Source organism: Penicillium brevicompactum (genome assembly GCF_028827555.1).
Source record: "Penicillium brevicompactum strain IBT 35665 chromosome Unknown utg000001l_segment0_segment0, whole genome shotgun sequence".
In the NCBI taxonomy this organism is placed as follows: domain Eukaryota; kingdom Fungi; phylum Ascomycota; class Eurotiomycetes; order Eurotiales; family Aspergillaceae; genus Penicillium; species Penicillium brevicompactum.
This window is the reverse complement of record NW_026623203.1, coordinates 1,767,392-1,783,294: the sequence shown is the minus strand read 5'-3', so window position 1 is coordinate 1,783,294 and position 15,903 is coordinate 1,767,392. Positions and strand designations below refer to the sequence as shown.

Genomic DNA, 15,903 nt, shown 5'->3' with positions numbered 1-15,903 from the left:
CCGCCGGCTGGGGTTACCCCTCTGTACCCGTGGACTCCGTATGTGCGGAAGGTCTATCCGACACATTCCCGATTGTTTTTATCTCACGATATCTCCGAGTACTTGAACTCCTCTTTGAGATTAATTTCACTTCGCTTGATTCAACTTTTGAACGACCTGTCCCAGCACCAAACTACAAGTTCAAGATGCATGTACTCTCTGAGCCAGATGTCTCCAGTGTCTTCCGCGGTTTGACTAAGGAGAAATGCCACACCTTTATTGAGGCTCTCGGAGACGCTTTGATTAGTATCTCACGGGAGTCAAAGCCGAGTTTCCCAGCGTCGGACAAGCAAATCCATCAACCTCTCCGCACAGTCTTCACAACCAGCAAAAACAACAGCTGCATCTTCATGCCAATCTCCGATACCGTGTCAACTGGTATCAAAGTTGTGACTGTCGCCGCTGGTGGTATTCAAGGCGTCATCAATGTGTTTAATCCGGAGGGACGCCTCCAAGGCCTCCTCGCCGCCGCCGAGATAACAGCCTTCCGCACCGCCCTGGCAACTATGACACTCCTAGTCCGTGTGACGACCATCCGCAAAGACCATGTTCTTGTTCTCGGCTCTGGTCGTCAGGCAGAGTGGCATGCCCGACTCGCACTACTCCTTTATCCCGAACAAGTGCGTAGGGTTAGCTTTGTGAACCGTGGAGCGAAGAGACTCGCAGATATAGAGCGCGATGTCATCTCCGAGCTGCGGGGCAGTTACCCCAATGTTGTTTTCTCGACACTTGCCAAGGAGGGCACAGATGACTATCAACAGCGACTTGGAGAGGAGCTTGCGCTTGCGGATGTCATTTTCAGTTGCACTCCTTCAATCGAGCCAAACTTCTCATTTGCAGAGTTGCAAAAGGTACCTAAGCAAAGATTTATTTCCCTTATCGGCTCATATAAGCCACCTATGCATGAGATTGACACGGATACACTGCTCTCTGGTGGCAAGGTCTATGTTGATTCTAAGTCTGCTTGCCTTGAGGAATCTGGGGAGTTGATTACAGCTGGGCTTGGGGAGGATGATCTGATTGAGATGGGCGATCTCTTGGGGGATGGGACTATTGTGAATGATACACTTGATGTTCCGAATGGGCACAATGTGGTATATAAATGTGTTGGAATGGGTTTGATGGATCTTGTCATTGGAAAGAAGGTGCTTGATGTCGGGGCTGAAATGGGGCTTGGCACACATGTAGAGGGCTTCTAGGGATCGTCCACGGGCACTCATTCATCTTCCAAGGTTGTGAATTGAATCAATTGTACTTCGGGTCTCTGGGTAGATAGCAGTCACAACCTTCGAACCTTGAAGAGTATTAATGGTTTTATTTGTACTCCGCACTAAGAGGGAGTAGAGATCGAGATGCCCGGGGACGTATTTAGCTCGTTGGACTGGGCCCAAGGGGCAATTGGAGCATAATTAGACAAAAAACTGGATAAAAGATGCTGTCATTGCATGTTGTTAATTCTATTCGAACACCATTCTCACACTAGGATTTCCCCTTAGCTTGTATATATATCCTGTTCATCGAGGACCTCGGGAGGGACTTTCGGACAGGCCTTCCGGGGCATTTGCTTCAGGTCGTGGACCCTCTATCACCGCAGATCCGATACCCTGGATTAAATCAAGATGGTCGACACGAATTTTGCAACCTTTTCTTTCGCAAAAAAGGTTGCCGCCTGAAACAGAGAGGCGAAACAGGTGAAGCACTGACCACAAGGCCGATGAGCGGAGGCTCAGAGTTGTGCGAGCCGGGATGCGGGGATCTTCCGCTTTATCGATAGCAACTTGGAACTTCCTTTTCTCCTCACACCTGTTCGTTCCCCTGACCGCCGCGTGAAACCGCTCTCATTTGTTTCGCTGCAGACTATGCCCTGACCTGCTCTACGTGCCTGCCATGGACGACTCGACCTCGACGCCCTCCCAGCAGCAGAAACGCCCTCGTGTGGCTGAAGAAAATCGAAAGCGAGCTGTCCGAGCGTGAGAAATTCCGTGCGCACCTGTCGCGACACAGTCCCGCTAATACAATTATGTCAATAGATGCGATGGCTGCCGCCGAGTGAAGGAGAAATGTGAAGGTGGCGTGCCCTGTCGGAGATGTTCGCGATATCGCCGCCAATGCAATTTTACCCACATTGACCCTCACGAAAAGGCGCGGTCAACTTCGGTTTCGTGAGTAGAAGCATATACCTCCATGCTGAGCTGAAATTTGTTTTCGGGTCACTAATTGTGCGTCCCCAAACTAGACTCCTGGACCGAGCAGCCGCCCAGAATCGCAATGAAATCGCCGAAGCCGAACGAGTGCGTTTGATGGAACGACTACTCTCCCACTATATGCCCAATACTACTTTTGACATCCAGTCACTGCGCCAGGCTGCGGAAGAGCTAAAAAGCAAACACCGCGATTCTGAATCCGATGCAATCTCCGCCAGGGAGGACCCCAATGAAATGGAGGATCTTGCAATTGACGATGAGCATTTCACTATCAAGGCCATGCCTGATAACACAACCCGTATGTTAAGCTGGACATATGATACCTCAGATTGAACGACTGATCTGACATTTTACAGAATATTCTGGTGAATTTTCATATCTAAATTTTACTATGAAGATTCGCAAAAAGATTGATGAGTGGATGAAGACAGCGGCACCAGATGTGGGTTTCCCGAATTGTCGGTGAAAAACCACCCCCATGCTAATACCCTTCCCGCAGGCAACTTCCGAAGTTGAGCCCTTTGAGGAACGATGGCGAAGTACACAACTTCAGTCTGCGTCCCCTGCTGTATCAGCTTCAATTACATGTCTCCCACCAAGATATGTGGCCGACTTCCTGGTCCAGATTTTCTTTAAATACGCCCAGACCAACAATTTCTATATCGAAGAAGATTGGCTAGTTGAGAAATTGAGCGTATGCTATACGGACCCTGATAGTCTATCATTTGATGATGCAGGGGCGGTCTGCTGTATCCTCATGGTACTCGCTGTGGGTACGCAATTTGCACACATGGAGTCATCAACTCCCATGAATCGCTTGCCTTCTGGTACTACGGCGAACCAGGACCATCATTTCTCGGAGGATGAGGTTGGTCTTACCTTCTACCAATTCGCCTCAAAGCTCTTGCCAGACATCATTGCCACTGCGTCCGTTCGCAGTGTGCAGGCTTGTCTGCTTATTGGAACATATTTGCTCCCATTGGATACATCTGGCTTGTGCTACACGTACTTCGGTCTAGCACTAAAACTAGCCATCCAAAACGGAATGCATCGCAGATACCACGGTGAAGGCCTCTCTCCGCGCATGATTGAGGTGCGGAACCGGGTTTTCTGGACATCTTTTACCATTGAGAAGCGGATCAGCATTCTGCATGGCAGACCTTCGTCCTTGTCGGATCCCGACGTTGATGGGCCTCTGCCTGTCGACTTCCCTGGACTCATGCCCGCATCTCAAATCTCAAATCACACTAATATGGTAGCTTTGATTACATTGACTTTGAAGCTTGGACAGGTTTCTCAGGAGATTACATCTTTGCGAACATATCGTAAAGAAGAACAACAGGACTGTCTTGAACGACTTCTCAATCTGCGGAAACATCTGGTCGATTGGTGGTCCACTCTACCAGAGGAAATCACATGTCGTGATCTGAACCCCAGCGGACCTCTATTCAGGTCCAACGTACATCTCAAGTTGGATTACTGTCTTACAAGGGTGTTTATCGGACGGCCATTCCTTTTCAGCAACATCAAAGGCCTGTCTCAAACTCCTTCTCAGGCTACACCTTTCAAGGGGGCGTCTGGATTGGCGAAGAACCGCGCAACTCTCGTAACAGATTGCGTGGAGGCGGCTTTGGAAATCATTGATTTGTGCCGCTTATTGCGTGATGAGACAGGTCTCGCGAGAGCCTCTTTCACGGAGTTCAGCTCGTGCCGAGCAGCCTTGCTAGTGATCCTGGCACAAGGTCTCACCAAACGGACTGAACGTCTCGGTGCGGCCCTTGAACAGGGTATCTCTTTGATTAAGATCATGTCCATGGGTGTGGGGTCGGCCCGTTCGGCCGTGAGTGTGATTGAAGCACTTGAGCGTGCCATTCGGCGCTTGGAGGCTTGGTCCGAAACACAGCCGGAAATGAGCAACGGGGTAACATTGAATCTGCGTATGACAGATTCAAGAACTGGGAGATGCTATGGAAGGCCGGTCCCATATCTCCCTCCACGCTCGCCTGGCAACAACAGGAAGCCTATTCCAACGAGCAAAAAATGGCATCCGGCATCCCCCTCAACCTCCTGTGGTGCCAGGCCATGCCAATCTCATGCCCGGTACACCTATGACACCCGCCTCAGCAGCAATGCTTCACGCAAGCGGAGCTATGCCGACCCCCGGTGCGCCCGATCATGAGTTGGCCGAAGGGGATGTTCCAGGTAGCGCGCTCTCGGACCCCTTCTCCATGTCTCAGCAATCTCTCTCGCACATGCCACATTTCGGATTCGATCATTTCGTTTCGAACTTCCCTCAAGAGCTTGGCGAATTCACTGCCATTCCTATTTTCGAGCCAGACGCTCAGGGCCAGCCCAATGGAATGGGCGGCCCCGAAATGAGGACACCTGGAAGTGCCTCTGATCCTCATTGGCTGCAATTCATGAGAGAGTGATGAGCTCCTTGAGTTATTTATTTCCTTTCTATCCTCGTGGCACTCTGGCGGCCTGTCTTGTGTGGATTTTTTTTTTTTCCAATGAGGTTCTTCGATTTTCTTGGTATACCACCCTGCGTTGGTTTATGTTTTTGTCATTTGGTGTGAATGGGACAGAAAAATGAAGATTTTTCTCTACAGCTTTTGATTTAATGCCCATTTTTACAGTGCAACGACGTTGGGAACCTGATTATCCCAGCCAGGACGCGTGAGATCAGCAAACAAATATATCATAATCCATGGATATCTTGACAAGGACTTGAAGATTGTAATAGGTATTGATAACGCTGAATGAATCTTATTTTGAATCAAAGACAGCCATCTCCGGACGCTAGTCGAAGGTAACCTTCTTTCCGGAAAATGCAGCTGGAGCCTGCTCCTTGGCCTTCCGCTTTGCCTCCCAAGAGGGATGCAGAGGACCTTCATCCTTGGGCGGTCCGCTGGGTTTGCTAGGCTTCTTGCCGGCAGACTGAGGACCAGAGTTATCATCTCTGTTCGAACGTCCAAAGCCACCGCCGAATCCACCACGCTTGCCGCCTCTCCCTCTGCCACCGTCGGTAGCACCGCGCTTTGAGTCCCATCCATTGTCTCGGCCGCCGTATCCGAACTTGGCAGCCATCTGCTCATTCTTTTGCTCCTGCTTAACGTGGTTTGCGCCAGTACCGAACTTCTTCTCCCAAAGAGCCCGACGGGCCTGTTGACCCATACGGTTCTTGCGCTTGGGCTGGGCCTCGGCTTCCTCGTCAGTGGCTTCTTCAGAGCCAGACCAATAACCGCCAGCCATAAGCGAAGGCAGGAAAGTGGTATTCGTTGCAGGCGCAGTAGACCCCTTGGTGGCCTTTGCCTTCTTTGGTGGTGGAGAGTCCGCGCCCGAAAAGGCGGGTGAGGGAGAGCGGGATATGGAGTCGGAAATTTCATTTGCGTCTTCTTCGTCTTCGTCGCCGGATTCCGAGTCGGCATCGGAGTCTGATCCTGGCGCGAGGCGTGCGTCGAACTGCGATAGTCCCTCGTCTCCGGATTCGTCTGAGCCAGATATTTCCATGTCGTCGGAGCGGGAGACCTGCTCGCCGCGCCGGGTTTTTGTTGTTGTGTTTGCCTCTGACTCGGAGTCATCCGCGTCGTTGGCTGACTTTTTCTTCGATGCCGCCGCCTTCGTGTCGCTTTCCTTCTGTTTTCCAGATGGCGCTTCGTCGATCTTGAGTAGCTTCCGGATTCCGGCCATTATGCCTGGAATTTCCTTTTGTACGGGTGTAGATTTGAACAGTCGCGCAAGGATATTAGCTTCTGCGGTGCTTTTTGGGCCTTCCTGTGACACTTTCTTGACTGCTGAGAATTCACCAAACGTCCGTGTCTCGGCAATCCGTTTCGTCTTGACGAGTTGTTTGAATAAATATCGTTCGGAGACAACTTGATAATCGAGGCCCTGTTGATACCAAATATTAGCCCCAGTAGCTTGAGAGAGCGAGCTCAAACTAGAGCATCTCACCTTTAAAATTTCAATCTCTTCTTTCAGACGTGCCAGAGCCTTATCGTCCTTTTGAGTCTTTGCTGTCTTCTCTCGACGGCTGAGCTTCTGTCGCTCAAAGCCGCGAGAAATTTTGAGACCACGGGAGATCATCTGCACACCATTCTCGTACATTTGTGTGAGTCGAGTACCGTGAATCGACATTTTGCGCGTGTCGCTGGCGCGTGGCCGCGGCGGGGGAGCGCTGAGCTCGTCGAGCTTGCGTTTGGGCATATCGTCGGTGGTTCTAATAGGTTCAGGCGAATATAGGTTTGCGAAGGGAGTTTCAGATTAGGGCTGAATAGAAGAGGACTAAATGTCGGATGTCGCAAATGGTGTTGATTGGCAAAGATCGGAGAAGCTGTAATTTTTTTTTTTTTTTTGGGCGAATCCCGACGCCAAGACATGCGCTTCCGTTTAAGGCAGGCACCAGTTACGGTGGACTCTACGAAGTAGATCCGAACCTGCTCTTTCGATTTTTGCTACATTGCCCGCAAATTACACGGTGCTCGTCATTATTGTCCCTGAAATAAATCCCCATATCTTGTACTTTACGTGTAGCTCTCCAACGCGTGGTACGTAATACGTTCACGGGAATACATCGTAACACCGTGAACCGGAAAGTAAAGCTTCCTCGCAGTACGGAATGCATTTTGAGATATCAGAATCAAGCTCGAGAACTACGGTCGACTTTGCTACCTGAGGCATACATCAAACATGGGAATAGAATCTCATCTTTCTTATCTTCTTCATCCTTTCTGAGTTTCTTCCCATTCTCTCGATCTTCTAACTTGTCTTTTTCCTGACAACTCGAAATATCTTCACGGTTGTGTTTGAAAACAATGTGTCCAAAGTCGATGGGGCTGAGCGAAGCCATACACACACTCTGCTTTGCCAGGGACAAGATTTCGGATTCGCAGTTCTGGCAACTGATGGACCCGGACAACGATGACGAGAAAATCCCATGCGTTCGTCTACCATCATTGAGTGTCTCTGAAGTTGAAAATTTACTAGGCCTCAGGTCTGCCTACCAAAATCGGGGCCTGGGGTCTTTCCCTGACGTACCTCTGCCTGAGTTATTGAGTGAGTACAAGGAACTAGGTATAACCTTGGGAAGATCTGGCTAATTTTATGAAGTCTCAGGCCTCTCTATGATCGACAGTTTCTTGATGACAGAAGCAAGCACCAAAGCGACAATACGCTGGAGGATGTGTAAATTTATTCGACTCGCGTTTGACGAAGCAATGAACTCATCTTCTGAACAGAGAGGACGGTTGGAGATCCACCTTGAACGCAGGTGGTCATTCGGACCCATCAGATACAATGATCAAGTCGTCAAGTTATTAGGATACCCATCTTATGTCCTGTGATACGGGGACGAAGACGATATGGCTTTGAATGTTATGGTGGCTCAGGATGAGAGGTTCGGTGAATCCGACAAGGGAATTGCAGAAGTACTTGGGTATTTGGGTAAGTCTATTGTGCTATACACAATACTATGTGTCCACCAGCTAATTTGGTCAAAGCTTTCGTGTACCATCATCGCAAGAATGCAAAGAAAGAAAATTGTCCATTGTACGGCATTGCAACGGACTCTACAACTTTCCACTTTGTCAGACTGGATAATGACTCCACGGTATACTCACCCAACATATCCTTGCGAGAGAGCTAGCTATATTCTGATGCCTTTTAGTATGTCACCACAACGCTAGATTCTCGAGTGGACCTAGAAAAGACATTCGGTTTATTGGTCCATGTCCTGAAAGAAGCATCAGCCGTTTCATCGACACAACCGACAGCGTCATTTACGCAACCTGATCAAGGTGAAGGATCTACCGAGCCTCTCGTTCCCACTGAGTCTTCCTTGAGACGAAAGGTTGACAAGAGAATGCAATACGAAAGGCTCAAATACGAAACGTCTGAGGATGAGTACTCCGAAGATGGATAGGATTTTGACACTCTTCTTCAAAGTTGTTTCCAAGCCTTCTTTGGACTTTTTGCTATTTACCGAACGAGGCTGACATACAGTTCCGGCACCCACCTTTTCTTCAATCATTCATATCCATTGATGCTTGAATTATTGGCCCGAGGGCCTGATTATGCCATCAGCCTCTGTTTTTGAGAGATTAGTATGCGCAACGCGTGAGTTTTTAGAAACTAATCATCCTTTTCCCTTCAATTCTAATCGAACTGCGCTTCCTGGCTCCCTTCATTTATCATATGCTCCAACAAGGGCATCTCTTTTACCATTTGCAGTAGCTAAATCGACCCGTGGATCTCAGCGTGCACATAAAAGTTCACCTCTTTGCTAGGTTAGGGAGAGCATGCTTCCCACTTACACTAGGTAACTAGAGTTCGCGAATGCGTTTGGACAAAAAAGACCATCGATTAACACTGACGGATATGTACATAGAGACATGGCAAACCTTGGAATAAAATGATACGCATACAGACTCCTTCTATTTCTTTTCCTCTGGCTTCTCTTCCGGCTTGGGAGTAGGAAGCTTGAACTGTGCGCGCTGGTTAGAATTGGCACTAAAGCGAGAGAAACGATTCAACTTACGGATTCGGGAGTACGGTCTTGACCAGCACCCACGGGTTCCCAGGAGGTGGAACCGCTCTCGAAGTTACGGAACGCCTGGGTGAGCTCCAAGGGCTCGATGACAATGCGCTTCTTCTCCTCGTCGTAGCGCAGCTCGGTGTAACCAGTCAAGGGGAAATCCTTGCGCAGAGGGTGGCCATCGAAGCCGTAGTCGGTCATGATGCGGCGCAGATCAGGGTGTCCGGAGAAGAAGACACCGAACATGTCGTAGACCTCACGCTCATACCACAGGGCACCCTCAAAGAGTCCGGTGACACTGGGGACGGGGGTAGCCTCATCCGCATAGGTCTTAACACGGATGCGAGAGTTGTAGCGGACACTGAGAAGGTTGTAAACGACCTCGAAGCGCTGGTCGCGGGTGGGGAAGTCGACACCAGTGATATCGGAGATCTGGGTAAACTCGGCGGCAGTGTGGTTCTTCAAGAAGCTCATCACAGGGACGACACCGGCTGGGGCGGTGTACACGGTGAGTTCGTCCTTCCACACGGTGAACTGCTGGATGTACTTGGGCAGGCAGGACATGATGTATTGCCCGTAGGTGTGGAGGTTATCAGCCATGGGCTGGTACTTGTCAGTAGGGTTGACAACGGGGGCACGCAGGGGTCCCGAGGCTAATTGAGCACAAATCGGTTAGTTCATTCATGGCATCAATGACATTTGGTCTGCGAGACATACGCGGACGCTGCGCTTGGCGCATGTTCTCAGGTTCCGGGCCCGGTGATGTCGAGGCCTTCGGGGCGTACTGAAGGGAGGCCGAAGAAAAGGTGCGGGGGGGCCATGGACCTCGTGGCAGATGCCACAGAGCGGCCAGATGCCAGGCGCATCAGAGAGCGGGCGGAGGCCATTGTGTAGAGGGAGCAATGGCTGTTGCAACTGGTGGAGGGGACGGGAGCACGTCGAAGGAAAACCCGCCTAGCAAATGGTCAGCACTTCGTCACATGACTGGCAGGCTATGCGCTAAACTAAATCGGGTAATGCCAGCAAAATGAAGCGCCAGCAAAATGAAGCCGCGTCTCAATTTCCTCCTCCCCCAGACCCTCGTCCTATCAACCATCTTTCTTTATTTCGCCTTTCCTCCCTTCTTCTTCTAATCAACGTTTCCTTCTTGTCCACTACCGGGCGTGATTCTTTTTCTGTTTTTTTTTGGGTTCCTCATCCAATACCATCGACTGTCGGCATTTGAGATCTTGTGTCCCTCCCCGGTTATCAACGTTTGCTTGGCGACCATGTCCAGCCTTTCGCTGATTGACTCCGTCATTGACGACGACGATGAGTTCTGGTGCGTCAACACTCAGCTAACCCCGCGCGATCTTTGTACTGATCACCCCACAGCCCCCTGTGCATTGAAGAGTTCGACCTTTCCGATAAGAACTTCAAACCCTGCCCATGTGGCTACCAGGTATGAACCAGACGAAATGAAAGCAGTTACCTCTGACCTCGTGCTTGCCCCACAAGATTGAAATCGAGCTAGCTGTTCTACCATGCGGGAGCACCCACTAACGCTTGATCTCTTTATAGATATGTCAATTTTGCTACAACAACATCAAAACCCAAAACGAAGAGGGCAGATGTCCTAACTGTCGACGTGGATATGATGAAAGTACAATTCAGTACAAGATTCCAGACGCCGAAGAGTGAGTTTCCTCGCACGCAGTGCGCATCCTCCACAACTCGCTAATGTTATATACCCCCCCAGGTTCAAGGCAGATTTGGCATTGAAGCACCGCAAAGCAGCTGCAGCGAAGAAAAAGGAAGCCGAACGCCGGGAAATCGAGGCCTCCAGTCGGAAAAACTTAGCTGGTGTGCGTGTGGTCCAAAAGAACTTGGTATACGTTATCGGCTTGAATCCTACGATCCGGGACGAAAATCAACTTCTCCAGACGCTTCGTGGACGGGAATACTTTGGTCAATATGGCGAGATCGAGAAGATTGTGGTCAGCAAGGCTAAGCCCGGTGGCAACCCCAACCAGGGAATTGGTGTTTACGTGACCTTCTCCCGCAAACTCGATGCAGCGACGTGCATCGGGGCCGTGGATGGCTCTGGGAACGGTGATCGTGTCCTTCGAGCGCAATACGGAACCACCAAATATTGCTCGTCCTTCCTGCGCAACGAGCCGTGCAACAATCGCAATTGCACGTTCCTTCACGAGACTGGAGAAGACAGTGATAGCTACAGTCGCCAGGACCTTTCTTCTATGAACACGATATCGACCCCCCCGCCAAAGCCTTCCACCCACTCCTTCCCACGTGCGGACTGTGCAGCCGATATCCCATCCCATGCGCCGGCAACCGAGTAAAGACGAGTCAATCAGCAGCCGCTCCGGTGTACCAGACGGCCCAGCTCTTCCATCATCTGCCAGCTGGGCTAACAAGGATGCTGCGATCCAGCGAACCAGAAGGGCTAGTCTCACTGGAAGCCAAGCGTCTAACAGCCCTCGTCCTGCCAGCGTCAACGTCTCGACACCAGTTGAGGAACCAAAACGTGCGGACAAACCTTCCCCAACCCCATATGAAGCCCACCAGTCGCCCGCCCCAATCGAATCTCGATCTCAATCGCCAGCACCTGCCCCTGCCCCTACCCCTGCTCCGCAGTCACGAACTCGCCGTACACCTCCACGACCGAACCGACCAACCCCCTTCGATGAGCTTTTGAGAGACATAACATCTCCAGAATTCAGGTTCACTTTCAGCACAGCTGAACTTACCCCCGAAGAGGTCAAATTGATCAAAGATTACCCGTCTTTCATCGATCCATTCGGCGGTGTTAAGCGCCGAGCGATGCGCGAGAAGGTGGAGCAAGAGCGTTTCAGCCGTGAGCATGAGTTGTTACGGAATGTCGCAGCTGAGGAGGATAGCCGAGAAGCTGGTAGCCTTCAATTAGGTGGTGAGCCGGAGGATGCGAATATCCCACGCAGTCGGCAGTCGCGCGAATCTCATGGTGCCATCCAGCCCCCTTCACAGCACGATACTGCCGAGAACTCAACTGTTGGTTCCCCTGTATCTGCAACGAGCCATCAGTTCCAAGGATTGAATCTTGCTGGTCGAAGCTTGACCCCTTTGCAGCAACAGCAACTGATGCTACTCAAGTCCGCCGGCAATCAACAAGCTGGGCTAGCTGACCCACTCAGCTCTGCCGCCTTGGACCAGGCAGCCCAAGTACGCCAGGGACTGATTCAAAACCAGATGGCACAATTCAATGCTGCGCAAGCAGCACAAAATCGACAGTCCTCGCGCTTCTCTTTCAACGAGGGTGGATCGAAGAACATGCCCAATGCTCGAATTTTGGGCCAGATGCAGTCAGCATCTCCCAATCCACTTTCGGCACCCAGCCCTCAGCACAGCCTTGCAAGTGGTTTCTATTCTAGTGGTGTCCAGGGCCCCCCACCGGGCTTGAAGACTGCCGGCACTCCCCCAATCAGCGGCGGTGGAATGTTTGCCCAGGGTCACGGGTTCACATCAGGCATCAGCGGCGGTGGAGGGAAGCAGGATGCAACCCCGGAGTTGATGCGAGAGCTACTGCGTGGACGAACTGGTACGAATGTTGGTAATGGAGTTGGCGGTCTACAGGGCCAGGAGGCGGCTAAGCGTGAGTTCATGTTCCCTTTTCTTCAACAGCACAATACCCCACCCCCCATGACTCCTGCCAACGGCCTTCTCGGCTCTTTCTACGGGTCCCAGACAGGCGTAATGCCTGATTCTGGTGGTCAGCAGAAACAGAAGAAGAAGGGAAGGAAGCAGAGACACGCTAACACTTCCTCCGGTGGAGGTGGTGTAGTAGATCTTGCGGACCCGAGCATTTTGCAAGCGAGAATGCACCAGGTCGGTGCCAATGCTAGTGCTGGGCAATCGTTGTACGGGAGTCAGGGTCAAGGTGGGTACAATCCCTCGATGGTTTATGGCGGAGGCATGAGAGGCTGGTGAAACACCATGGTTACTCCTCCACATCTTTGCCCCATTCCATTCCCTTCATCTCCCTCCTTTTTTTTTTACCTGACTCGTTGGTCCCTTGATGGGCCTGGCGTTTGATTTTTGACGACATGACCTCGATCCCCATCCTTGTTTTACGGAATTCTGCATCTTGATGTTTATCTGTTTGCGGTCAGACTTGCGGCTCTGATTTACGCGATGGCCAGGCGTACAAATGGCGCACAGAGGCTTCTTATTTTCCTTCATTGCTATCTGCGATTTTGCATCATGTACCCGGTTATCCCCGTGGTTCATAGGTCTCTGCATTTATCTCATGGACATACCGGCATGTCTCTGGGGCTGTCTTTGTATCCGGCGGCTGTTTATTCCCTTTTGTTATTCCATGTCTTCATGTCTGTTTCTTCTCTTCTTTTCTGCTCCATTTGGACTTCGTTATACCATCTGCTGCGTCTTGAAGACCGTGGTGTCTATCGTCAATTAATGTACGTTAAGATCTCCCTACCCTGATATCACAAGCCGAAACAGGGTCTTATTCGAAATCAGTTTCCTCGCAGCCGCCGATTACATAGACGCCCTTTTGCAATGTTCCTGGCCTCGAGATTCCCACCATGTAATTAGCTGCGCACCCGCCGGTTTTGTATCGTCGATAATTCGTCGATTAGTCGTTGATTGATGTCATGTGTTGGTGTTGAACAGTCGTGCGCCATGCGGGAGATCTTCGTCTCTGCCTCTTTGCCTCTGCCTTTCTCCATCTCCCAGTTTGACTTTTCACACTTCTGTCTGAACTCTGCTAACTGCAATTTCACAGTCGGTGTGGACTTTCCTCCACTCGGGGACCATGACCTTCGCACCGTTGATAGTTTCGGATTCTTGAAATCACAGCTGCCAACCGAATCAGCGGCTCGCGCAGACACTCCGAGCCTGCCACCTGGACTGCCATTACCCCTCGTTCATCCATCTTCGTCCTTCCAGGACCAACTTAACTCCTCTCAACCGTCATCACCCGCTCCACTCCTGCCTCCGGGACTGACCCCCAAATATCTCCCGTCTCAACAGTCCTACCAAGCTCGGGGAAGATGTCCAGTCTCGTCCACTCACACCTGAGTTGACAGTCGGTGGCCCATTGACATCAAGCCGTGTTAAAGATGCCTCTCAGGTCTCGTTAGGGTCTCCCGTGCAAAAAACTGCAAACAAAGCCCGTAATCAGCGCAAGAGTGACTTTACCATCACCACCGATTTGAAGGGACCTGCCCCTCAGGCTATGATCCAGCCGCAGCCAAGTCCTCACGCTGCTAAGGGTGGTGCATTGGCTTTCAGTGCAGCTTTGACTAATTCTCCCAAGTTTGCGCAAGCTCCTGTCTCTGCCCCAACTCCTGCAAGTGCATCTCGGCCAGACACCCCACAGACCATTGCATCTCGGTTGTCCGACTCTCCTGCTCGTCAGCATCGTATCCTTCGAGTCGTTGAAACCCCAAAGGTTGAATCTCCTGTCATCCCAACCGCGCCATCTGTACCTGCGTCTGTCGTTGGAAGCAACAAGCCACGCCACAGGCGACAGAGCATATCTTCCAACAGCATACCTGACACTCCTGCTGACGCCGGCTCTGAAGCTGATTTCTGGCCTTCGACATCCGTTTCGCGTGCCAATTCTCCTCCTGCATCTTCTCGTATTGGCTCCGCTCCTGTCCGTTCAATGACAAAAAGCCAAGTGAAGAAAGAGCGAAAGCAAAAGGCCAAGGAAGCCGAGGCCAAAAAGGCCGAAACTGCCCTTACGAGCGAAGAACCCGTCCAAGCACCCATCATGGGCCGGAAGCGCAAGACTAAGAAAGCTCCAACCCCGACTCCTGTCACGAACACGCCAAAGACCATTCCAGACACCCCTGCACCTGCCTCCAAAGTTGTGGCAGAGCCAGCGAGTCCGGTGAAACCTGTGCCTGCTCCTACCGTCGAAGATGAGCCGAAAGCGGATACATCCAAGAGAGCTGATGTCAATGATGTCAAAGATGTCAAGCCCGTCGAACAACCCTCACCTGCTCCCGTTGACGACCCAGCAATTCCAAATGAGGTACCCGAGGAGGCATGGCGTACCCACAACACCATCGGCCAGTGCATCGCAGACGCAGAAGCCACTGGAAAGAGCATCCAGGATCTTGTGATGGAACGGACCAGGCCTCTGCATGAAATCCTTGCTGATATGCACAGGGATGGGGAAATTGACCTGAACACTTGTGCTCTCTTCAACCCACCAAATCCCTATGAACGCATTGATATGAAGTGCTCTTCGGAAGATTACGATATCAACAGACGGCCTGTCGAGCTGACTGAAGAACATCGTCAAATGCTCCTTCGTGGAGAGCACATTATCATCGGAGACCAGATCAAGAACCAGGTCCTCATCACCCCCAATGGCACATTACTTCGTCATCTTTACCCCGCGGAAATGGAATCGGTCCTCGAAAGAGAGCGCACAGGTGTTTGCCGCGATTACCCACTACTCATCGAGGACTCGGCGCAGAACATTGGCCTAGAAGCGCTCTTTGCAAACTCTGAGAGACTTCGAATTCGCTGGGTTGACGACCTGCCCACTAATCCGAGCGCGACATCCCCTACATCCTCTCCAGAAGTCGATGAATCCGCTCTTCCACCCAACGTGTTCTCTGCCATGGAAGCAGACATAACTCGCAACCATGACTGGGCCGTGACCAACTCTGCCGAGCTACTCAATACCACCCCTGATGCCGTCCGCTCCTTCGCTGCCGCCACTGCTCAGCAAATGCTTGGCAACCACAGCATGCTCGGTACCGACCTCACTCTCGACGACCTCGCAGGCTTGACAAATGAAGAACTAAAGGAGCACGCAGCCCGTTCCAAGAAAGAATTGGAGCTGGCGCGTAAGGACTCCGAGTCACTGGACAAGAAGTTCAATGCCTTGGTTCGACGAAACAGGAAGCTCCAGCACCTGGCCTTGGACTCTCTCGCCAAGCCGCAGGTGTAAACCCCGTCTCTTCCTCCGTCGGAGTTTGGTTTCGGTCCGCATTTTACAGATCGCGCTGGGTTGAGAGTTTGTACCAACGGGAAACAATACCCGGTTCTCTGTACTTCAGTCAAGCGTGTAATATTACTTATGAATGTATGATTAAAACGAGCCGTGTTTTC

General features: G+C 51.2%; 6 protein-coding genes across 6 annotated transcripts; 4 read left to right on the top strand and 2 right to left on the bottom strand.

Annotated features, from left to right (window-relative positions):
- Window positions 1-185: 185 nt before the first annotated feature.
- N7506_000447 (putative proline utilization protein PrnX) lies at window positions 186-1,238 on the top strand (the record flags this gene model as incomplete). The annotated part of the gene is made up of 1 exon (XM_056949743.1): window positions 186-1,238. The coding sequence occupies one exon, from the start codon at window positions 186-188 to the stop codon at window positions 1,236-1,238; it is 1,053 nt and encodes a 350-aa protein (XP_056815658.1).
- Window positions 1,239-1,926: 688 nt separating this feature from the next.
- Window positions 1,927-4,675, top strand: N7506_000446 (Zn(II)2Cys6 transcription factor; the record flags this gene model as incomplete). Its single annotated transcript, XM_056949742.1, has 6 exons — window positions 1,927-2,009; window positions 2,070-2,201; window positions 2,276-2,541; window positions 2,600-2,685; window positions 2,743-4,164; window positions 4,190-4,675. 6 exons carry the CDS (start codon window positions 1,927-1,929, stop codon window positions 4,673-4,675), a joined length of 2,475 nt encoding a protein of 824 aa, XP_056815657.1.
- A 370-nt stretch (window positions 4,676-5,045) lies between these two features.
- On the bottom strand, window positions 5,046-6,452 carry N7506_000445 (BUD22 family protein; the record flags this gene model as incomplete). The annotated part of the gene is made up of 2 exons (XM_056949741.1): window positions 5,046-6,137; window positions 6,201-6,452. 2 exons carry the CDS (start codon window positions 6,450-6,452, stop codon window positions 5,046-5,048), a joined length of 1,344 nt encoding a protein of 447 aa, XP_056815656.1.
- Window positions 6,453-7,606: 1,154 nt separating this feature from the next.
- Window positions 7,607-8,166, top strand: N7506_000444 (uncharacterized protein; the record flags this gene model as incomplete). Its single annotated transcript, XM_056949740.1, has 3 exons — window positions 7,607-7,688; window positions 7,730-7,854; window positions 7,912-8,166. The coding sequence occupies 3 exons, from the start codon at window positions 7,607-7,609 to the stop codon at window positions 8,164-8,166; spliced, it is 462 nt and encodes a 153-aa protein (XP_056815655.1).
- Window positions 8,167-8,677: 511 nt separating this feature from the next.
- N7506_000443 (complex I 30 kDa subunit family protein) lies at window positions 8,678-9,665 on the bottom strand (the record flags this gene model as incomplete). The annotated part of the gene is made up of 4 exons (XM_056949739.1): window positions 8,678-8,728; window positions 8,782-9,431; window positions 9,496-9,562; window positions 9,621-9,665. The coding sequence occupies 4 exons, from the start codon at window positions 9,663-9,665 to the stop codon at window positions 8,678-8,680; spliced, it is 813 nt and encodes a 270-aa protein (XP_056815654.1).
- Window positions 9,666-10,046: 381 nt separating this feature from the next.
- On the top strand, window positions 10,047-15,742 carry N7506_000442 (CCR4-NOT core ubiquitin-protein ligase subunit MOT2; the record flags this gene model as incomplete). Its single annotated transcript, XM_056949738.1, has 7 exons — window positions 10,047-10,099; window positions 10,153-10,219; window positions 10,339-10,454; window positions 10,517-11,113; window positions 11,181-12,691; window positions 13,556-13,742; window positions 13,804-15,742. The coding sequence occupies 7 exons, from the start codon at window positions 10,047-10,049 to the stop codon at window positions 15,740-15,742; spliced, it is 4,470 nt and encodes a 1,489-aa protein (XP_056815653.1).
- Between the last annotated feature and the right edge of the window lie 161 nt (window positions 15,743-15,903).